Genomic DNA, 24,157 nt, shown 5'->3' with positions numbered 1-24,157 from the left:
TGCACAGGTTTTGCCTTACCCTACAAATTCAGCTTCCAATATTAAAGTCTTCAAGATTCACAACAGTGCAGTACAGAACAGATTGGTTCTATCTTACAACCAGTGAGCACACCTAGCTACTATTGGGACTCACAAATCTTTCCTACCAACACATCTCTGGACCTCATCCTTGAGTGGGTACACCTGTTCTTCAAAAACTCTTTTCTCTGGTTAAAGAATCTTTTCTACTTAAAATTACTAACTCTAGTTTTAGATGAAAAACAACCCAAGATTCCATGCGCCTCAGATACTTAGCCCCTGATGCTATTGCCATTTTGCTAACTTGCTAACTTCATTTAACACCAACAGCCTTTATATCCTGGGGAAGGGAAAGTGTTTACTAAAGAAATCAATAATCACAGCTTGCTTTTGTTCCCCTCTCCTAAAGGAACTGAGCAACTTAAAATAATTCCAAGAGAAACTGCCTGTATTTATGTGAGATCCAGCAGTTCGTGAATCTCTTCAGACCTGTGAGAGGGTTATGGTTGACAGCTAAGAAACAATGAAGTATCTCACAGAGTGTTCCAGGACAGACATGCTTGGCTTTTTGGTGTGTCCTCTAATGCGATTCCTCAGCTTGAGAGACAACAACATTTAACTGAGCCAAAAAAAGGAATAAATAGAAGACTCTGCTGCACAAAGCTGAGGGTGATCACCTCAGAGGAAGCAGACTGTCTGCCAATTATGTTTATGTTTTCTAACATGGAAGCAGGGACTGCAAACCAGATCTCCCCCCTTCTAGGGAAAAGATCATAGGTGCCTGTCATACACCCTTTCTTTCCCCCCATGAATATTAGATTGATTAATTTTATTTGCATATATTAATATAAAAGTTGAATAGTGTTTATGGTTGATGCTGGCTGTACAATCTAACACTTGTACAGCTCTTTGCTTTCTAAATTCTTCTGCTCTGTGTTGAGGTTTAAAGCACCAGAAAATCAACTGCTGATGGTTGTGACTATGGTGGTATCTCCGATCTTAGGGCAGTGAACCAGAGTTTGTAGTTAAACTATAACCTCCAAAACCTGGTCATTGTTCTGTGTGTGTGTCTGTATCTAACAACTTTCAGTAACAGGGTCCTGAATCTGTGACTGTGTTTCAAGTAATTATTACTAAAAACAGTTCTACTGCTTCTCCTTCAAAGATGGAAGTGGACCTACACATCCATTTTGCTTTGTTGCTTACTTTAAATAATAGATTTGTGCTCTTTCTACAGTGGTAAGAACATTAATTTATCTGTTTGAAAAAACAGAATTATGTTATAGTTCTCAATATCATACATACCTTGTAAGGATTTCAATTGTTGAAGCTTTTTCTCTTCATAGCCTTCTGTGATTTTTCCTAATTCCTGATAGTAGTTTTGCACCAGTCTATTGATATTATTGCTGGTCCCATACACACTTTCTACAGCAGCTTCCACCAATCTCTCCTGTATTACACAGTACAAGTCACAATTAATTTTCTAAGTCCAAAACTGAAGTGTTTTGATCTGTCTAAAAACAAAGACCCCATCTAATTTTGCATGTGCACATAAAATTGTGTATTTCATGCTTTGAAAATGTGGCAGACTGAGATGCTGGAAAACAGCTATTTCTACTGATCCATCGAACATTTCAACATGAAAAATGACAGTAAAATCTTTCTAACGTGCCTCACCTCCATCTAGGAAGGGAACATCCTCAATCTGTTCAATCTTTATATCTGATTTTACCCATCAACCTGACTGCCAGCAAAGTAAATCAATATCTGTGAAAGTACTACAACTTCCCATTATACAGAAAATCCAAATATTTACTTTGGAACAAGTTTATTAACTTATGAAGCAAATTTTATTTTTGATTATTTATCTATGAATTAATATTAAGATGTTAATATACAAGTATTATTGATTAAACATAAAACCTTCATCAATAGATAACCATCTCCATTTCTTCCTCATTTTTGTTACTTTCTGTCATCAATAACTCTCTCAATTTTTTTTACATTCCAGGGCTTGGCTTAATAAAATCTGTTTTGGCTGCTATAGCAAGTCACTAGAAAAAACTGTACTACTACTTAAGTGTTTGTATATAATTTGCAAGGTATCTCCAGTTTTAACACAGGTTATAATGGTCTCCTACCGATACTTTTCGGTACAGGGTAATGAGTAAATGAAATTGCTTTCCAATTTAGCAAAGTAGCACTTGTTTTGTTTGGAAAACTGCTGTTGAACATTTCCATACCTTGAAGTCCTGTCCATCATCTGAACTCTTTTTTCTAGCTTCCCGACGGGCATGCTGCAGCAATGTCTGCCCAATCACCTGCTCCATGTGCTGCTGAAGAAATTGAAGAGCTTCTTGGATTTCTGTGACTAGCTGCTGGTGAAACTCTAAATGAGTTTGCTGTGTTTCTTCTTCAAGCTTCTCCTCCTCTTCCAGAATGTGGGACTCCTGGTAATCAGACAAGAAGAGAGCACTGCTGTTTAAATACGTGGATAAACATAGTCACTTTCACTTTAAAAGAAAGTCCTACACCAATCCAGAATGCTAGAGTTTTAATGCTTAGAATAATCTCATTTCCAGTAGAAGTTTACCTACAGTAGTTTGAGACATTTGTCTGTCTTTGCAACAAAACTATTGCTTCTATCCTGATAGGACAATTACAACTGCATCCTGTTCCATTAGTCATTTCCAAGTGATATATTCCCATCTTCCTCATCTGCACTGTTGAATTCGGTCCTATTTCTATTAAAAATATGAACAATCTAGGTCAAATATCCTGAGTCTAGTAAGGGGTAATTGTGGATGCCTCAGTAAAGTGCACAGGAACAAGGCATGTATACAATTATGCACCTGGAATACATGTACAGTTTGTGCAGTCTAGCTGAAAAAAAGTTGGTCTATTGGTACTCACAGTCCTTGGGAGAGGTCACGAATGTGTTTAATAGCACTTAGAAACCATTTGCACTCTTGGCATCTACAGCATCCCGTGGTGATGAGTTCTACAGCTTAACTACACACTACTTAATTTTGAACCTGCCATCTAGTAGCTTTGCTCAGTGCTTTCTTCTTTTATCAGTAACAAGAAATGAGAAAGTGAAAAATTCTTCCCTATTGACATATTTTACACCAGTTTTAAAACCTGTGATATTCCAGAAGATGCCTCTTTTTTAGGCTGAAGAGTTTCGGTCTCTTACTGTCTTTGGACCATCCTTGCCACCATTTTCTACGCTTCTTTTTATATCCATGTTTCCTCTGAACTCTCTTTAGCACACAAAAGTGTGCTCCCAGCTTCATCTCTTCTGTCTTCCTTACATGTATTAGTCTTCCATAGATTGCCTTCTGTTGAGCTGCTGATGTCCCTCTTATACTAATATTCTCATTTAAGGCTAAATAACATTAAATTATACTGGGGAATATATTAGTACCTATGATTCCCTCTTGGAAATAAGAAACACAAGTAGAAAAAGAACCTGCTCTGCCCACTTTCATCTGTGGGAGATAATAATGTCCCTACTAATGCTGGGTTAATTTGACAAGTCTTTATTTATAGCTCAGATATGTTTTCGTCAGGTTTTGTTTTTTAGACAGTTGGAATGTCATTGAACCATTTCTCTGTTTTTTTTTCAGAGACCCAATGTTGTGCTATTATGTCCAAGCTAGGATTCTTTCGTATTGTTTTACATTTTAAATGAAATCAACAGATTGACATGACACTGTCTACCAGTCTAAAATTGGCACAAGCTAAAATTATGTTTAATGCAGACAACATGGTTTATCTAAACTCTGGTTGAGTGTCTGTAAATTAACCTTTTTCTTAACTCCATATACATTGCTTCTAGTTTTGGAGGTTGTTGGTAACAGTTTTTTTCTCTCTGACTTTTCACAATTCCACACCTATGCCCTACTTCTTTGGCAGCAAGGATCTTCTAGGTGTACTTTTAGGCACTTCCTTGTGAGATGAGTTTTAGCTAGCCTTGGAAAGAGGCTGTAATGGAGAGAAGCCAAAGGAATGGTAATACCTGGGGACATTTCGTTTTGTTAGGGAACACAGTGATTGCATCAATTAACATCCCTGTGGGAGCTAAGTGAGAGGGAGTAGTAGAAAGCACTTAACAAGAGGAATGCAGTCATATGTATTTGTATTTTGTTATTTTACATTATATCTCTATTGAAGGTTAATGAGGTTTGGAGATTTTCACACTTAACAGCAACTACTTCAATATAAGTACCAAATACGAAAACGGCAGCAGACAGAATTTCCTTATTCCTTTGCCAAGTGGAGAACTAGGGTTTAAATTACACAAATCAGGATTAGTCGACACAAAATATTATCTCTCAGCTAATTACACAGTGACAGCATGCAGCACAAAGCTGCAAGCTGCTGGATGAGTTCAATCCCTACGTACAGCAGCAGTGGGCTGGAGAGGGGCTATCACGGACACCTGCTAGGAAGGTTCTCTGAGGTTGAAATCTGAAATCTGGTGTTGTTTTAGGTAAATCTGCAATGCAGTAAGTAAATAACCAACAACGCTTAATGGATTAACCCTTAAAAACATAATCGCAAGCAGATTTGAAAGCGACCTGTGGAATATCAAGTCTAAAAATCCCTTAAACTTTCTTCTATCATCTCCTTAACCTGAAGGAGTCAGGTTATTTTGAAGGATGTCAGGGAACAGATGCTGAGCAACTCATGGACAGAGGAGTTAAAAAAGACGAATGAAAAATTATGACAGCATAGAAATATTTGCTAGGTCTGGTGGAGGGAAGAATTTCTCCAATGCTCAAGGAAGAACTTTTCAATTGTGTATTATGAACCCTAGCAGAATAAATATGAGCTTATCTTACCCTGAAGCAGTAACTTGTGTAGAAGTCCTCTATACACATTGGCGTGCCTTCTTTCAATAATATTTTCATATAAAATAAACAGCTAAATAAGCTTGCCAAGATAACATATATCACATAGCTAGCCAGTTGTCATGGAATACCTCTGCCCAAACTAAACCAGGCACACTTGGGGACCTCCTATGCCAGCAGCTCTTGCCTTTTTGATAGATAGTATTTTATTTTCTATTTGGAACTCGAACATTTTAATTTTTGAGATCTTCTACAGCTACTTCTAATGCCGGGTATCACAGCATGGGAGAACTTTGGAGAAAATCCACCCTGACACTGTACCTACCAGTGCCTTCTGTAACTGCCACTGGTCCTCATCTTGGCAGGGGGAGGATCCCTTCTGAAGAGTATGTTGCTGTCTCAGTTCCTGAAGCAAGCTCTTCTTTCTGGACAGTCTCATGCGGGCCAGGGCTGCCATTCCAACCCTTCGGAGGGTTAGCCTTCTGAGCACTGAACACAGCAGAAGTCGGTGTTTTTGCAATATATAGTTAACAGACCTGTAAAAAGGACCATTAAAAATCAGTCAGCTGAGCTGCTTGTGATTTGGCACGCCTGTGTTGAGCAAAGTCACTGCTTAAAGATCACAGGAATTACTATTCACCCTGCATAAGGTCTTCTCATACAAAGCATGCCTTCGAAAGCTGCTCAGGTGTAAAGAATGAGTATTGCTGTGACAGACTTCTAGTTCTGTCACACTGAAGTTAAATTAAAATAAAAATAGGAAGAAAATAGATAAATAATGATCTATAATTACAGTAAGTTTTTTTTAGTAGGATACTTGAAATAAGATGAAAAGAGAAAGTAATCAGAACTACAGGAAAGTTATTTCAAGAAAATGAGGGACAGCGTATCTTGGATTAACAAGGAGGCATGCTCTGAGGAGACATCTAAGAGGCTAATGTTAGCTGGCAGGGCAGACATGGCTGAAGCAAGTTTGTGGTGAATTCTAAACAGGAGAGCAAATTTTGAGGTTGATCCTGGACCAGGTGACTGAAATCTCTTTGCACATTTGGGATGACATTGTGCCTGATCTGACTTGTGTATATGTGTAAGTTATAAGACATTGTGAGCTCTTTAGATATATGTTGGGAAACACTGAAGTCAGAGAATGTGAAAATGTAAGGTTTAACTGAAAAGTAGAGCCAAAATAAAGGAATGCAATGGCAATAATACTGATATTCCAAATAGACAAGTCTTCAAACACTTTGATCTTTGGTAATGTGAAGACCATGGTAAATGAAGGTATTTGATATCCTAATCAAAGCAAGGTAGATAACACACAATTGTGGGGGGTTTTGAGAAACACTTCTACTGAAGAGATGTTTAGCTGTACAAAGATGAGATAAAACTAACAGCTTCCTTGCTACAGATAGCAAGAGAGGAATTATTATCATGCAAAGTGATGGTCAGTGCTATTGTGGCAGAAAGCAAAGGTAGAGCTGAATGCTGCCGGACTGAATATTTTATCTTGAAGACTATCCAACTCCAATGTGACATGCAGCGTGCAAAGAGAGGCTGGTTCAAGATAAGAAATCACCCACCCAGGAGTAGATACAGAGAAAGCTCACTGCTTTACAGTTACAGAAGGCTATTTCTTCTACTTACCAGAAGTCATGATATCTGCTTTTTTAATTTGTATTTGATACTCAGACATAATACTACAGTAACTGCCTCTCTGCCTGAAGATGCTCATAATCCTCAACACTGCTTTCCACAGTGTAATGTACAGAAGATCTTATCTGTGCATGCAGTAGTGGAGTTTTACCCCATTGCTTACTGATAAAACCATGCTTACTCATCACTGAGGCATCCTAGCCTGCTTATGACACCTTGAATTATCTTCTCGTGTTTTTCAGACAGGTGCTTTTGCATCACAGCGGACAGAGCATATTCCTTCATCCATAGCTAAAAGCAGGGAGGGAAAATTAAAATTGTAAGATACTCTGATTTCAGTCTAGTCACATTAAGCGACAGGGTTTATTTCATCTTATTTTGCTAAAAACAACCATCCCCCTCTTTCAAGAAACAAACTCATGCTGAATTAAAATAATCCTACTGAGGAATACTGTTTTCTCAATGATCACACAGCTCACTGAAAAGAAAGGGAGGCTTTGCACTGGTTTGGACCAACCCCGAGCTGTGTCTCCTGAAGATTTTACAGTTGCAACAACAGAAGAACAAGAGAAAAAGAACAATATGGAACAAAATATTGCATTGTCTCTTATCCTTATCAGCAGGTTGCAGTGGTTTTTCCTCACCCCCCATCCCTCCCAGTAGACACTGTAGATTTATTTTCATTGAACAAAATAAAGATATCATCTGCCATTACACTTTTGTGTATCGTACACAGTGCTAATAGTTAGAAATGGACATTGCGTGATGAGGTTTATGGACTGCAACTTTACAGCTCCTTCAGGGTGATACTTAGATCAAGGAATTTAATCTTTAAATATTTTGATGGATTTGCCACTAGACTGTAAACTTTTGGAGATAGGGACTTAAGATTTTGTTTAGCATATTGCTAGAATTTAAGGAATAATAAGCTATAAAATGAAATGGTTCTTAAGGAGCAAACTCTATTACTGTTAGATGAAGAGTATATTTAAGGCTATCCTGGCAGCTGGATAAATGCAGGTTGTCTGCATGTGTATGCAAAGCCCTAAATTAAATATAATACTCAGGCTTCCTGACAGCTTCAATTTATGTTCTAGTCTTATTCAGAACACGAGGGAATAAATGTTATACTACTGCAGACAGCAAGGTTTCACTAAATCAGCATGTGTAACAAAGAATTAGACACGTAATTGCACAATTGTTAGTGCTAAAAATTAGGAGTGGTACTGGGCCTTCCTACTGGATTTGATAGTCTTTGCTTTGGGAAGCAGTGACTGTGCAGGAGAGAGTCTTTACCCATGAGCACAGAATGAACTCCCCTAGGAACTGCAGAACATCAGAAACCACATCATCTTTGGCTTTAAAATAAAAATGTACTTCTTTCTTGGACAGCACCTTCTCTGTAGAATACACAGCAACACATCTAAATGACCCCTTTCCATGCAGTAAACCTTACCAGCACACATGCTCCTCAGCAGGATGCCTGAGAAGGATGGGTATGGAGTCAACAGCAGATGACAGATGGAAGGAGTGCTGCTGAGCATGAAAAGCACAGCCCAAAATCTGTATGGTGCTGGGGAGCCCATCAGGCTGCTCTTGGAAAGAGCCACAAGATGTACCTGTGTAGCCAGACCTCGACTGATGTGAGTCTAGGTGATGCTTTTTATGAAGATATAGCCTAGTTCTCTGGTGGTAAACATAGTTTCTTTTAAAGGAAAAGAATGAGTCACCTTTTCCACTGAGTGCATCTAAGGTAAGCTATATGCAGAATTTATAAAAGTTCTCTTCACCTCTCTGAGACCAGTGGAAAGCTGAGAATACAGCTTTCCTGTATTCTCAGCAGGTACAGAATACCTCCCAGCACACAGCTATTAACCTGAACAGTAGAAATACATCAGCCATATAAGATAACAAGGAGGAAAGGAGGTGGGTTATTACACATTTAAGATGGGATGATAAATAAGGAAGATTGAGATTTGGACCAAATACTAAACCAGTGTTTTGTCTCAAAACAGCCATTAGGAAAATGATCAAGGAGGGAAGGATTAGCTGGAAATAAACAGAATATTGTTTGCTTTATTCAGCAGCTCACTGGGATGGGCTGAGAGGGCTGGATATTTTCCACCTCTGAAATACCAGACTTCTCACATATACAGGCACAAAAGCAACAGTAAAGATCCGCCTGGAATCTTAATTTGAGGCTGCTGGCATACAACTGAAAACCAGCAAAAGAGAGACCACTATTCATCAAGCTAGGTGGAAAGGTCAGGCTTTGTGCTGTACTATCTTCCAATGCTGGGTCAAGACACCAGATGCTTTTCCAAGCCTTCCTGTTTTTGGGAATGGCCTTACTTTGCTCAGACACAGGTTGCATGGAATGGAGAAAATCACACTGTTGCACAGACTCAGTGCCTGGAATAGAACTCAGGCTTTCTGTTTCCTGCACTGAACCAGTACAACCAGTGACAAAAGCATGGTAAATGGGGAAGAAAAGCCCAATGTCTGGCTTCTTGAAGAGTCATTCCAATCACGATGAAAAAATGAGTATAAACCAAAGAGAAAGTGATAAAATGCACACAGTATCAAAACTGGTAATCAGGTGCCAGTAACACTTCTGGGTGTCAAGCAGTGATGTGGAAATGGACAGAAGTCTCCTCATGCCGTTTTTACTCCCTAAGCTTCTCAGTGCTTTGTTTCCTGACAAGTCCATTACAAGACCTTCTGGAGCACTGCTAACATGAAGTATTACTCTGTCAATAAATGTGAGAAATATGCCTTTTTTAGGTAATGAAACCCATAAAGTATTTTGAGTTAGACCTCAGATGCAACAGCAAACTCAACCCAAGTAAGCTTACTCTTTTTTCTGCAGCTCTGTTTGACATTTTTAACACAGATTATTCAGGAAATTGAAGGAAAGCAGTTTCTCCCTAATAGCCTGTAGATGGGGTGTGCTGCACACCGAATACCAAGCAAGTACCTCAGCCTAGTGCAGCACTCTGCTCCCAGTAACCACTGCCCAGGCAGGAGAGATGTCTACAGAAATCATGAGGTAGGGACTATGTGGGAAAATGCTCAAAATTTCTTTTAATTAGTCTTTTATTCCCATTTGCCTCACTCACATCCTTGAGAGTATAAGACAAATTCAAATATGAAACTATTTTTTTCTTTTCAGCTGTGAAACTGAATCTGTTCCCCCAAAGGACATCATATTCCAGGTATATATATGTGCTAAGGAAGATTATCTAAAAAAAAAAAAAGCCACTTTGAAAAGCACACATAAATACTCTGGTGAAAACCTTTCTGCTGTTAAGACTTCCCAAGTCTGTAAAGCAGGTGACTATGTAATTCCTACTATAGTACATTTATTAAGAGGGAAATGAAAGAACTATCTCCTGATGGAAAATGCCTGATAAATTAAAAGGCCTGTCAATTTAAATGTCAATTTATGGATCATCATATTCAGCACTGTAACATCTATGGGATCTCCTAAATGTCACAAGTGTCTCATGTCTCTTCTTAAGCTGGAAATCAAATGCTCCTTTTCAGGAGCTTATTGCTTACATGTACAGGCTGCTGTGTTTATACTATGAAAGGGCCAAGAAATGCACTTTGCTTTTGAACGTAATATATGACTTGTGTGATTTCAGAGTCTTATGCAGGAAAATCTGCCAGCCAAGCTTTGGTGGAATAGCTATGTCCTTCCATGGTCTCTCTGGAGATGTAGCAGGCTTTTTTTCCAGTTTAGTTCAAACCACTTCCAAGAAGCCACATGCATCAAGTTAAAAAAGCTACTTAATCTCCTGCAAAGAGTATCGTCTTGAGGAATTACACATTTTCCCACTAGGAGAAACACTTGTCTCTTCTAGGAATTTATCCCACAGAATCACTTGTCCTAATTAGGACAGTTCTGTCTGCTGCTCAGGAAATTATTATATTGAATAAGGGCCAACTGCAGTGCTGGTGACCCAGAGACCAATGTGATTGCTCTGTCATCGCTAAGTGAATGCCTCTATAGCTCAGTAATTTCTGTTAACAGTGTCAGCAAACCCTTTAACTTTTATTTTCAACTAGGAAGTTATCAGCTGTGTATTATGAATGCTACAGAACACTGGAAGTGATGGGAAGTCAACTTACTAATTTAAATAACCTATGCTTGGGCATGACTGGAACATCTGAACTCACACTAAAATGAATTCATCATACAGTGCTGCCCAAAGAGCAATAGAGTGCTGGAGATGAACCAATCCTTTTAATCTTTTGGAAAAAAAAATCCCAGGGTGTGGTTTCTCCACTCAATGCTGTGTCCAATGAGTAGAAGAGAAATGCATAAACAGCATTTTTGGAACAAAACTTCTGACTTGCAATCTCCCCCTCTGTGGACTGTCTTCTGTATGTTAAACTGCATCCTCTCTGTCCCTGAACAACGGCTGAGGCTCAATGGGACAGTGGAAGGACCAGGGCAGAGGTGCCCTAAAGTGCACTCTGACTTGTGAGACCAATTGTAAATTGCACACCAGAACCAATTCCTTCTTTGACTGTGGTTTTTAATGACAGCAGATACCACCATGGTGCTTTGGGCTCCATTTGCTATGAGACATGCTTGCAGTTCACCTACTAGACCTGGCTGCTCAGGTCATTCACATACAAGGACAGGCAACGCGTGAACCCTGAGTGAACGTGAAAACGAACAGAAACATAGAGGTTTAAGCTCACCAAGTCAGGTACTGAATCTAATTCTTGATACGAAGGAGCAAAATAAAAACAATTGAGGTCAGACACAGTTTCGTTAATCACTGAAGGTATTCAAACACTAAATGCAAGCCAGCAGTCCTCGAAAACACAAATCCCTGCCCTTAAGTGAAAGCATGTGATCAGACTGAGCAGCATCAGCAGTTGGTCAGAAGCATTTTTTAGTTTAGTTTGCTAGATATCCCTGTGACACAGAAACAGAAGCAAGTAGAATTGCTTTCTAAAATATTTGAGATAACAGGTGAATTACAATAAAGTAAACATAAAATGATGTGATGTGCATGTTGCCTAACTCCAGATTAAGAAAAATAGAAGAAAGAAGAAAAAAAAAGGAAATAGCTAAGAATCTCCAATGAATAATTCTGCTTTTGTATTCCCATGGGTTTTCTGAAAGCCCCAGTCAGGAAACTACTCTACCAAAGTTAGTAGGAAGCCCAGAGTTTCCTGAATCACAGGATTTAATGGAAGAACTCTAAATATGAGTGGGTGGAAGACTTAAAACACCTTACAGCAGTCTGTAATAATTAGGGACACAATCAGTACCTTATTAACCATGCACTGGATAGTTCAGGCACTGTGAAGAATGAGGGTAGGGAAAAGTATGATTTTGCCAGTGTTAAAGAACTCTGACAACCTTTTATTTAAGAAGCTCCAACCACTCTATACATCACATCACACTTTATGAAGAGGCACACCTTTGTGTAGAGGTCTTTCTTTGACTAAGCTGTGTTAGTCTTCACAGTAGTCTTAATAGTGACACAGCTCTGCATGAATAAACTGAAAGTATGTATGAGTTCCAGCCTAATGCTGAAGACACCTGCCTCCACATTTATCGTACAATAGAATTTACTGTTGTTGCATATGAATAGCATAGCATAGCATAGCATAGCATAGCTTCGCATCTACTCTTCCTTTTCTCTTTCAGTGTCAATGCCTTCTATGCTGGGCACAAACAGCAGGAAAGCTAGATACGTGTTCCTTTACCTTCTCAGAGTAAAGATACAGTATGTATCATATGTTTCCAATCAGTGCAGTATTAATACATAAAAATGATTAAGAAATATTAATCATTGTGCAGCCTCCACTCCTTTAAACTGTGCTTATATATAACCTCTCCAAATAGACCAGATGAAGGGTTTTTTTAGCTGTTTCTGGCAATGATGAAGAGTAGAGGACATAGTACAGCAGCCTTGCCAAAAAATGTTTATGTGCTGACAGAACCATCAAACACTGTGGACAGATGTTCAGCAATTACTCTCTGACTCCTCTATGCAAGTCCACATGTACAGCACGTATGTTCACCCCACACTGCATGTCAAACTGCCCATCCCACGTCTGGATGTGAGCTGTATATTTATACACAAAATGTTTTCCCACAGATAGATATCTTGATAGTTTTTTTCTGTATCTCAGGTTTTAGACCCTGGGGTCCCAGAACATAATAAAGGTCTTACTTGTTTTTCTTGCAGGATCTGTTCCTGGAAGAGCTTCCAGCGTCTCTGGCAGTGGGTTTCCCATTTCTCCAGCTGAGGAACCAAATTCTCCTGCCATTCCTCTTTCAGAAGCTCACACTCTCTTACAGAGAGGCCGGTCACAAAAGGCAAGGTCTTAAGAAACAGCTCCGTCACTAACTCCACTAAAGCATGGGAAGCTTTAGAGTACAGCTCCTAACAGAGGGACAAAAAGGGACAGAGAGAGACACGTGACAGAGTGAACCCCTGGCCTTTTGGGGCTGTTTCATTTCATGTCTCCAAGATGCCAATAGGGGAACCATGTCTCAGTAAGGACAGTGGGGCAGTGACTGACCCTTAGAATTAAAATCCAAAGCCAGTAATGCTTGAGTTAAAAAGACCAGGTTTTGTAGATGGAACAACTCAAATGTTTTGGTTTAAGGCACATGTCATCATTTAAAATGCAATAGTGGCATGAGCACATAAGACCTTGAATCTGAACTGTTGCTCACATGCAGCTGCAGTGCAAGGAGTATCTCGTTTTACTGGCTACAGCAATGTGTTACAAAAACACTTACTTTGAAAGTTGTTGTGGAAACAATCCAGTGTAGCACAACACATTTTCAAAGTCACTGACATGAAATGAATAAAGGTAAGAAAGAAGGACGAGTTAAAAGGGACAGTACAGCTTCTAGTTAGGCAAAACTGACATTAGTCATGCTAACAGTTGGTGCTCCAGAATATGACACTCTTCAATGCCTGAAGGACAGAATTATTCAAATTCCTCCTGATGCAGAACAGGTTCAAGCCTAGAAAAACAAACATCCTCTGGTGGTTTTATTAAAACTAGTCTCATATGAGCAGTTTTCAATTGCTGAGGCTGTTTTGCTCACAAGAAGAGTGTGGGTGATTTAGTCAGACGTCATCCAAGCTAAGAAGTCTATTCAGAACACATAATTTCACTGTCAAATACACAGTGATGATATGAGTTGTGTTTGCAAACTTGCTACAATTTGATATAATCCCTGAGGAGAAGGAGTAAAGACAGGCAGCTTTCCCCAGCGGAAAAAAGAAAACAAAAACACATTGGAAAGGTCACACGGACACTGCGGTACTCCAGCAGTATGAAGAGCTATTTTTGTATGAGCTCCACATGACCTTATCAGTCCAAAAAGCTTTATTGCCTACTTGGTTTTCTTTTCATTGTAAATCACTGTTAGCCCTCTTGAAAACACTTATATTTCTTTCTTTTCCTTAAAATACAGCATTCCTGTTGCAAGAACAAGTCAAGGCTTCTAGCTGTTGCCTTCTTTTAAATACAGTTTTAATTACACTCTCATCAGTGATCAAAATCTAGAACCTCTCAAAGAGATATTTATCTGGATGTCAAAAACATTTGTCTGCAGCTCATAGACATGAAAAGTTGTAGTGGACTTGTCTTTTCTGGGGAAATACACTGGTATAATATACTACTGTGTAAGAGACCACTCCAACTGCTAGATGTTTTGTCATAAAAAAGAAAATAAGACCCTTCGCCCCCAGAACTTAGGCTGCATGTGAGTTTTTCACCTCCATAATAATAAATGATACTGTTTCCACAGGATCTTTATCTATTTTGTGTTTAGATTTATCTATACCTATTGAATGGATAGATTTAAAAAAAAACCCTTTCTTTTGTATTTCTCATTTATTGTAAAATATCCAAACTGTGCACTGAATACTAAATTATTATTTTTCTCCTAGGATCCCTCTAGGATGCTAATCACCATATTAATTAGCCGTTTCACAAACAATAAATAGCTTAGCTTAATTGCTTCCTGCAGCATCCTCTTCTTCTGGATAAAACCGAGGCACCCTACTATCAAAAGCATTCACTGCACCTTCAAGATCGGCTGTCTTGATTTTCTCCACTCTCTTACCTGTTTAAAGCACACAGGATTTTCAGAATCCAGCTCCCACTGGCTTTGTTTAATCTCAAAATGTTCTGAATTCTTGTAAATTAGGCTACTGGTTTCCGAAACTGGGTACCAAATATAAGAAATAGACAAAGACCTAACAATTGGATATCTCATTTCTGGGAACACTTCTCCCATTTCCAGCAATTGCTGGCAATCTGCACATGACAGTACCATTAGGGTAATGTTAGCTACACAGGTGCATCCTATGCTGAAGGATGAATCTCCCCTACTCCTTTATTATTACAGTTACCAGTTACTGTTACCACAAGAAGCAGGATTTTTACCATCTTAATAATTTGTGTAGTTGTGGGTCTGGCTTAGCTTGCCAATACTTACGCAAACCTGTTAATACTCTGTTTGAATTCTCTCTTCTGCTGCTGTTTCTTTTAAAATTCACAACTCCAAATTCTGGCATTTAACACAAGATCAAGATCTTCACTACAAGAAAGACGTTCTCACTACAAGAAAGACATTAAGGTGCTGTAGTGTGTCCAGAGAAGGGCAATGGAGTTGGTGAAGGGTCTGGAGCACAAGTCTCATGAGGAACAGCTGAGGGACTTGGGTTTGTTTAGTCTAGAGAAGAAAAGGCTCAGGGGGGACCTTACTGCTTTCTACAACTACCTGAAAGGAGGATGGAGAGAGGAGGTGGCTGGTCTCTTCACGCAAGTACCAAGTGACAGAACAAGAGGTAACAGCCTCAACCTGCACCAAGGGAGGTGTTTAGATTGGATATTAGGAAAAATTTCTTCACAGAGCACGTGCTCAGGCATTGGAACAGGCTGCCCAGAGAAGTAGTGGAATCACCGTTCCTGGAAGTGTTCAAAAACCGTGTAAATAAGGCCCTCAGTGATATGCTTTAGTGGCAGTCCTGAGGTAATGGTTGGACTTGATGATCTTAAAGGTCTTTTCAAACTTAGTTGAGTTTATGGTTCTGTGATCAAAGATCATACGTTTCTAACCTCTGTATCCTATACAACATCTAAAGAACAATCACTCTATCTCTGTAAACTATCTCTTCTCTGAGCTTTACTAGCCTTTCAGGACAAGTTAATTCTCCTGCATTTAGTGGGTGTTCAGGGCTATAAAAATTTCTCTCGGGTCTGACACAGTTCAGAAGCAGTCTAAAGGAGTCTGCGGTATTTCTATTGCAATCTCAAAAGATCTCAGGCAGGGTGTTAAGGAACTCTACTCTTAAACAGAGTTCCACTTATGGCAGCTAAATCACTTTGCAACATATTTTGCTGAAGAACTGATAGCACTTCTCAGGCATGCTGACAGTTCTGTATTATTTACTAGAAAGTCTTTTGCACAGAACATAAAAAAGGTATTTTGTTACTTGCCTTCATGCCATTTTGTCCAAAGACCAAGTGGATAGCTCTGCTTGCACTCCCTGCAGCTTCAAATTACACTGTATACCCACCTTCAGCACTATCAGAGCGGGTATGTAGTTACCCAGGAAAAACATAACTAGGTCTTGCTCTCAAAAAATAACTCACCTGCATCACCTCCTTAATGTAATGGGCCAAGTTACCTCTAGATCAAAGTTGCCTAACTATTTATTAGCAAAATACTTCATGTCCCTCTGCTGAAAGCGGTGTATGAAAGGACAAGGAATTGGGATTAGGATTCCAGCGGCAGGTTTTCACATCAGTAGTCCCATTAAAAATGAAAATGGATGAATACATGCAGGTGAAGCTGGACTAAGCAGTGTGTTCTCTACATCTCATCAACGTTGCAAACTGGCAGTGAAAGCAATAGGAAGCTTGGTCAGGTGCTTTAAGTCCTGGGATGGTGATTTTTAACACTTTCCGTATATATTCTGTTAGGAAGTCTCCTCTGCGCAGGACAAATCCTGCACTTACTGGCCTCATCTGTGCTCCAGGATCACAAAGTAAACCACTGTCAGTAATGACTATCAAAACACTAACTTCTCAGTGTTCAAGGAACTACTGACTGTTGGCTTCTTAAATCTGAACACATTAATCATACAGACATTAGACCCCAGGTAGTCCTTGCAAGCCAGACTCTAACATGACACCATGCTCGACCCAGAGGACATACCACAGGTCCGGTATGATGGCCATACTGTTTAATCCAGCACCAGAAAAAACAGACTGGAACAGGCTTTTAAAATTTGGTAGGGAAAATGGTAGATCTACATTTAGGAAAGACTGCAGATGTGATTGAGTTCTACTCAAGATAACAAAATAGTTCAAAACTACTTCTAGTCTCAGGAATGTACTTGATGTGAAACAGCAATGAAGTCTCTCTGTGAACAGGGACAGTGCACTACATGTTATAAAGCTTATTTTCCACAGGTAAAAAAGAAAACCATCAAGAAATCCTACTGCTTCCAAGATGTTATTTTTGGACTAGAACCACTACAAAATAGTTCTTACAAGCTTCCTGATATGCCATCTCTTGGTTTTAGAACTTTGACTTAAAAAAATTTATTCAAATTGATTCCATTAATAGAATAGCTGATTGCAGTGTTGAATGAACCTGTTTGTAATACCTGGCAGTCAATCTCAAAGCTTTTCAAAAAATCTCCAGAGGAATTCATCAAGCATAAAGAAATACGATGGGGTATATGCAGAAATAAAATGGGCTTAGATTAAAATGCTGAGTGCATCTGAATTTCAAACAAGGTGATAGATACATAATTTTGTCAAAAACCAGGGCAAATACACAGTTTTCAGATTTCACTACAAAACTGAAGAACAAGATTAATGCTCTCCCTCAAACCCAAATGATTAAAATGTTCTTACATGCAGATGAGATTACAGTGAATAGTAAAATTGTGAATAGCTATTTGTTAACTTGTGATACATCAGTATTTCATTAAAATATTTAAGATTTCTGCTTAAAGCTACAGAACACTGTTGCTTGTACCTCCAGAAGCTCAATGGGCTAAGACACTTGCTTAGGAAGTAAGAGATTAATCTCTCAAACCATATTGTATCTTATTATGAACAGAGACTCAATACTCTGGTCATACATCCCACAAATACTCCAAATGTTCTTGGACACCACTGGCCACTGGAAGATGCTTCACATTATAAACTCAGATGAAATAAAACAAAGCTGATTACATGTACTGATTCCTCTCTTCCGTGTGAAGAATTCTGGAATGCTAACTGGAAATGAAAATAGGAGCCTGCTTCTAAGTATCCTAGCACTGATAAAACACAATGACATTGAAGTCATCCTTAGGACATGCTAATACTTAAAGAAAAATAGAATTAAAAAATTGTATTTCCAAGCATTTAAAATAGAGGTCCACTGAAATTTTAGTCCTGATTTATTCAGGAAGCAGTTTCAATCTTCTCTTTCCATATTTCCTTCTTAGAAATGTGCCTTTTGTAGAAAAGGTTATGACCTTTACTAGATCTAAATATTAAATTGTGAATCCATACAGAGGTAAAATAGGTTTTCTTATGCAGTAAGGGAAGAAGCAAAGTTCAGAACGAAGGCCATCCATACCAGGCATCGTGTATCAGCTTTGACTGAAACAACCAGATCAAACTTAACTGGTGCCCAAAACCAGAACTAGACTGAGTTTGCATGGAAAGAGTTCACAAACTTGCTCTTTCTTTCAGTTCTCTTGATACAGATTTCCACCTGAGACAAGCTGTGAGGGATTTACCTGGAAAAGAAGCTAGCTCTCAGTACCCAAAAATACAGCCCACTCTACTTAAAATCATCTCTAACCACCTCTCTTGTTAATGAAATTACATAAGGAAAGTAATGAAAGAGTAAGTCTCTGAGAATCTGTACTTTTTCTTTCAACAGATGTTAGTTTTCCCCTTTTATTAATAAAGGAAAAAATCAAATACTTTGCTTCAACCTCACATTCATGTTTATCCATTCACAAAATGTTTATTGCCTTGCCTGTTGATAATACTTATTACTTAATAGCTTTTAGTCTAAATTCCTGTGCATTTCTGTGTTCTGTCAAGTCAAATGAAATAAAATTCTGGTGGACTGCTATCAGCAAAGGGGAAATATAAATGACAGTAAATCATCTGGGGTTTATAGTTTTGATGTTAAAGCTGAAGAAAAATAATTATCTTACCATGGACTATGTAGTTCTCAACTGTTAATTGATTTACTTTGTGCAATCTGCATGTCTGTTTTCTTAATAATGAACTGTTAACCACTAACCTCATTTCACTTCTCCTTTCCCTGCTGAGTAAGTAGGTAGCTCACAAAAAGAAAAAAAGGAGAATGAAATATTAAATGTTGAACATCTGATTTGCTAAACTTGAGACAGACTTGGAAGGAGCTAGACATTAATCTTTGCAAGACATCGTAAGAAAAGAGAAACAGAACAGGCTATATCATGGGGGTGCTTTTGCTGCCACCTGAAAGAAAACTACAGTAAAAACTTTGCAATTGAAAAACTACCCAACCTGGCACAGAACCGTTACTGCAGCACAATATCCCTTTTGCACAGGGTAACTCCGCAGACTGTATTTACGAAAATATTAGGCTGAGCCATTCAATTACCTCTGACAAAAGTCCTCCTTCAGTTATGATACACTATGATAATCAAAATCTCTTCCCCCCTCTCTCCTGAACTTCAAAATAAGTTCTTCAAATTAGTTATGGAGCCTATGTCTAGACAGACTATTCCCCTACAGTGGACTATTTTACTCCACTAGTGTGTCTGAAAAGTCCTATGCTATCATTCAAATATAACTCATTCATCCACTTCAGGCATCAACAGATTCCATTCCAAATAATTTTAATTGATTTATTCATGTGTACATGAAACAAAACTACTCAATTATTCTATGCAAACATAGTCAGCTTCCACATCATTGCATTTTTACATACTTATTCACCAATTTGGATATTTTTTTTATGTACTGTAGCCTGCAGGGCTAAAGGGTTATATAAATCCATTTTGATGAACTCACAAACTATGTAAAAAGGGAAAACATGAAAATAACAAAGACCTAAAAATTTGAGAAGGGCTTAGAAGAACTATAAAATGTGAGAAGAAGATAAGGATCTTCTCCCACAAGTGAGTGGCACTTACAAGTAAGTGACATCCTTTTTTCTGTCCCCAGGATATTCACTGACTCCCTATTTGGTCAGAAGGTGACCTTCTCCTTATATTTTAATATCACCTCTTGCATTCAGGTTATCTTTCTACTTATTCATGAAACTAAGTCTGTCAGGCTTGCTTCCCTGCTTCCTTATGCTAGGACAAACCAAGATAACTGTTGAAATACGTCATCATTCTAGTGCACACAACTGATGGAGGAATGGAGAGTTTACACTTTTTATCACATACAAGCCTTTATCACACGTAAAACCTTGCCAGGTCCCTTTCCCCTGAAAGAAAAAAAGAAAAAGAAAAGCAACAAAAAGAGAAAGGTTTAATGGCCTTCACCTACAGCAGATAAGAACCATGAGCTTAGGGCAAGGGCTGAGCACTTGGGCTTCTGTGCTTGGTTCAGTGAGTTTGTGAAGAGTGCAGTCCAGAAGTGCAAGAAATTCTAGCTTCTCATCTACAGTGTGAGTTTTGCTACAGTACTTACATGGGGGCGTATGGTTTAGAAAGTTGATATAGGATGGAGGCACCTGTATGCTCCAAGACAGTTGTTTTGAAAGCTGCTAGTAACTGCTCTTATCTGAAGGGACACCTGAGGATGGGACCTAACTCTAGCTAAGTGAGTATTATGCATCTCTCCAACATCAGTACATGAACTTATGGGATATTACTCCAAACGGTCATTTGTTTGAACCAACATGGCTGTTCTTTACTAGGATATTGGTGTTTATCTGATAAATTGCAATACTGATGATGCCCAAACAACTTGAGAGGGCTTGGATACGGAACAAAACAAAACAAAACAAAAAACCCAACTATGGTTTGTCCAAGATGCACTTCTGCTCTGAAAGTGTGGTGGAGCAGAGAGAGAAGCAAAGCCATTGTGGTTGTAAAATGCAACCCCCTACCTTAATGGCAAATCTACTTTTGCGTTTATGTCCCACGTAATGGACAACATATGTATACCTACTGCACTTACTTCAGCTGTGAAAGTCAGAACAGCTCCATTTACCTACAGTAGGGATATGCTTATTTGTATTTCCTCTTCTTTCTAGCTTATGCTGCTTACAAGGTATACTCAGAAGCAGCCTGCTCTCCTAAAACAGTCTGTAATAACTGTATTTAGGGTTAAGGGGAGAAAGTGCAGTTGTTCTTTGTGTTAAATGTAACAACAAAAATGCTTTATTACGGGAAAAAAGGTGTGAATTAAGATTTGTGGGCCCTCATTCAACAGATGCCAGTTGGATCACAGTACTTGCAGTTTTTCATGTCCGGCAGTGTTTGTTTGGATCTAGGAATAAGAGAGCAGCTGTAATATGGAATATAATGGCTTAGAACTGGGTGAATTGGCAGGGTTCAAGTTTGTGCAGCTCTCCTGGCAACTTGGCAATTCTATGAACACTTAATTCACCCAAACCAATTTTTCTTTAATGGAAAAGAAAACTTAGCTAACAGTGCTGAAAGGAATAAGATTTTTGGTCTGATCTTAATGTCACTAAAGCAAAGTACACAATAAAGGAAAGCACTATAATTTCACAAATGAGGTGGAACTGCACAGGGTAAAAAAAAAAAAAGAAAAAATTGTTTGGTTTCCAGAAACTTCATGTGAACTGAGAAGTAGATGGATAAGGTAGTAACTCTGGAGAATGGACTGCGCATAGCAGTATCAGCAGACTTGATGGCTCTTCTTAAATTATATAGCTTTGTACAATTAATCTACTCTGATTCACTGGCATAGCCATGCAAGCAAACTTTTCCTTTCTCCAAAGGAATAGTGCTTATCAAACATCCTGTTGCTTGCATTATTACATAAAACCATGGCAAAACTAGTTGTTCTAAATACAGTGGCTGTGATTTTTTTATCAACTGAATTTGAAAAAGTGTATTTGGTCTAGTGCTAATTAAGACTGTGTGGGTATCTTATCCTAATATAATAGGAACTACAAGTTTCCGTAACACCCTGATCTGGTCATAATTAATCATGACAAGGATCCTATTGAGCTGAAAGTTATTAGTTCCAGCCTAATTAAAGGTCACCGCTGGCTGGTTTTGGGCTTCATGAGATAGACCACGTTATCTCATATTTTCAGTACAGACAGAAAATAATTTAACATGGTGCAAAAGTATGAAGCATTTACATATTTTCCAAATTGGTAACATAAAGAAGTGTAAAAATATTACTTACACCAAAGATCTGAACTTACTTCAGTGAACTAACTAGCATCAAAACAACTTCTCTGAGAGGAAGAGAAATGAGAAATCTATTTCTGGAGACAAGTGAAGTTAACTAATAGTATCACCCTACCACAGTGCAGAGGAGATAATTATGCTACATAACTGAAGTTTCTTTCCTGCTAATGTAATGCCAGACACATATGCTCTCAGTGTTACTGCAGCCTTGTCAGCCACCATGAGGTTAGGAAATGTAGTGTTAGGAAGATCATGGAAAAGGCAAGCTAATGTGGATGACCATGCTGTCTCTAGGTTTCCCAGAGCCACCATGATCTCCCCTGCAATTTCTCAATCCTTCCCGAGGCCTGACACTGTATAGTGGGGTTAGAGGATCTTCAGAATTAATATTATTAAATGACATATATCACTGGAGATGGTACCTTGTAGAGATCTGCAATAGCCTCTGTGCTCTCGCAGTCCTCCTCCTCCTCCAGTTGCCACTCTGCTTGCCGATGCTTCTCTAGCAATTCATGGTAAGCCTAAAAGGAACACAATAGGTATATTTAAATAGATGGAAAGATTTTAACAGCTTCTTGTGATTCTCTCTTTCCTTTCCCTGATCCTTTTCCCATGTAACATCACAAATGTTAAGTGTTTAGCTGGAACTGTGAGTCAGCGGGACATTGCCTTACCGCCTTGATTTAAGCATATCCAGTCTTGAGTGTAAAACTCCATAGCCTAAGCAATTTGGGGTTAATAATATGTACCCAATAGTGTAACTGGCACTTTCTGGCTTGTGTCCTTCATTTGATCATTTGTGTATTTCCTGACAGTAAAAAAAACCAAACAACCCAAACCCCATCCCTGCAAAAAGAGTGCTCTTTTTCCAGCGGAAAGAGATGAAGGAGACAGAATGATACAGGGACTCTAACCTGAACTATCTAGGTCATTCTGCCATATAAAAATTCAGAGCTGCGGCAACTAAATCATTACCACCATCCCACCTGTGTTCAAAAGAAACTGATGTGAAAAAAGTTCATTGCAAAATCCACCTTCCTAATTGGCAAGCCCTTTATATTCAGCAGAAAGGTCAGTTACTGCTGAGACTGGTACCATGGTGGTGCAAGCCCTTTGATGAGGTGCAGGGGGGGAAGAAGAAAAGTGCATTTGATGGGTACAACTCTGGGCTCATGGTGAGGATTCAGAACCAATTCCTTCACTGAGCTGGCTGTGAAACCATGAAACAGGTTTAAAATAGCTCCTCAGTGCTGATGGGATTGTTTGTACAAAATAATTACTGGACTAGACTCAAATCATGGGAATTATACAGGAGATAGATACATAACTATTTTTTCTTATTCTTCAAAGAGTCTGGACTCAAGACCCCACATGTTCTGGGAAAAAAAGGGCCCTCTGCACTGTGGCAGCCGAAAGGCTTAAATTTCTGACTTGTTTATTATTTGCACATAGACATTTCATAATACTAAGACTTAGTTGTATTCTGCCCTGCAACATGAAGAGCGGGTTGCCCATTTCTACTCAGCCTGTCAGAAGCAGATTATTAGTGTATAGTTTAAGTGCATTTGTTAGCTTTCTAAGGTGTACAGAACAGAGCATCTCTTGCACAAAGCTGTGTGGCTCCCACTTAATAGGGAAGAGGACTTAATATAAAATTTCTAAGCTTTTGGGATGTGTCCAAGTGCTTTGAGTGATGCGTATAAGGAAAACACATTCACAAGTGCTCAGTGGCTACAAAAATGTGTGACAGAATTATTTGTCTCAAGTTACAAAAAGCCAAAGAGGTAAAATGTGCTCTACTCTCTTAAAGTGTCTGAAACCTTTTGTTTTGAAGTGAGGTGTTGCCACACTGGTGTTGCATACAAGAACAGTAACTGCATTATCCAATATATACAATATAATTAAAGAACTTGGCCCTGCAGTACAAAATTGCAGTGTTGAGATCAATAAATTTTGACAGTTTATTACAGCTGGAATCTGAGTCTTCTCATATATTAATTTGTCTAAGTTATTAGATTTCATCAAAAGTTTAATGCTGCTGGATGTAATCACTTTAACCTCAAATTATTTCTTCTTATGAAAATTGAGGATTGATTTTTTTATTATTATTTCTTAATAACTTGGGTCAGTAGTTCTCAGCAGTTACAGGAGTTTTGCAGCTCTCAGCATTTACAGCTAAAAACGCTGGATATCATATATATGATAAATATATATATATAT

The 24,157-nt window shown here is 38.6% G+C and overlaps 1 protein-coding gene across 1 annotated transcript in view; it reads right to left on the bottom strand.

The window, feature by feature from the left end:
• LOC104408563 (ellis-van Creveld syndrome protein-like) overlaps nt 1-22,458 on the bottom strand; it is a gene marked incomplete at its 5' end in the record, with an annotated part of 29,423 nt that extends 6,965 nt beyond the window's left edge. The window contains 6 exons of the mRNA XM_010018212.1: nt 1,324-1,468; nt 2,262-2,468; nt 5,200-5,410; nt 6,709-6,818; nt 12,731-12,943; nt 22,360-22,458. Of these exons, the coding sequence (XP_010016514.1) occupies nt 1,324-1,468; nt 2,262-2,468; nt 5,200-5,410; nt 6,709-6,818; nt 12,731-12,943; nt 22,360-22,458 (985 nt within the window). The remainder of the gene's footprint in view (nt 1-1,323; nt 1,469-2,261; nt 2,469-5,199; nt 5,411-6,708; nt 6,819-12,730; nt 12,944-22,359) is intronic.
• Nucleotides 22,459-24,157: the final 1,699 nt, after the last annotated feature.

Source organism: Nestor notabilis, unplaced genomic scaffold (genome assembly GCF_000696875.1).
Source record: "Nestor notabilis isolate BGI_N333 unplaced genomic scaffold, ASM69687v1 scaffold15937, whole genome shotgun sequence".
NCBI classification, from domain to species: domain Eukaryota; kingdom Metazoa; phylum Chordata; class Aves; order Psittaciformes; family Psittacidae; genus Nestor; species Nestor notabilis.
Note: the sequence above shows the minus strand (reverse complement) of the source record. Positions and strands in the feature narration are given on the sequence as shown.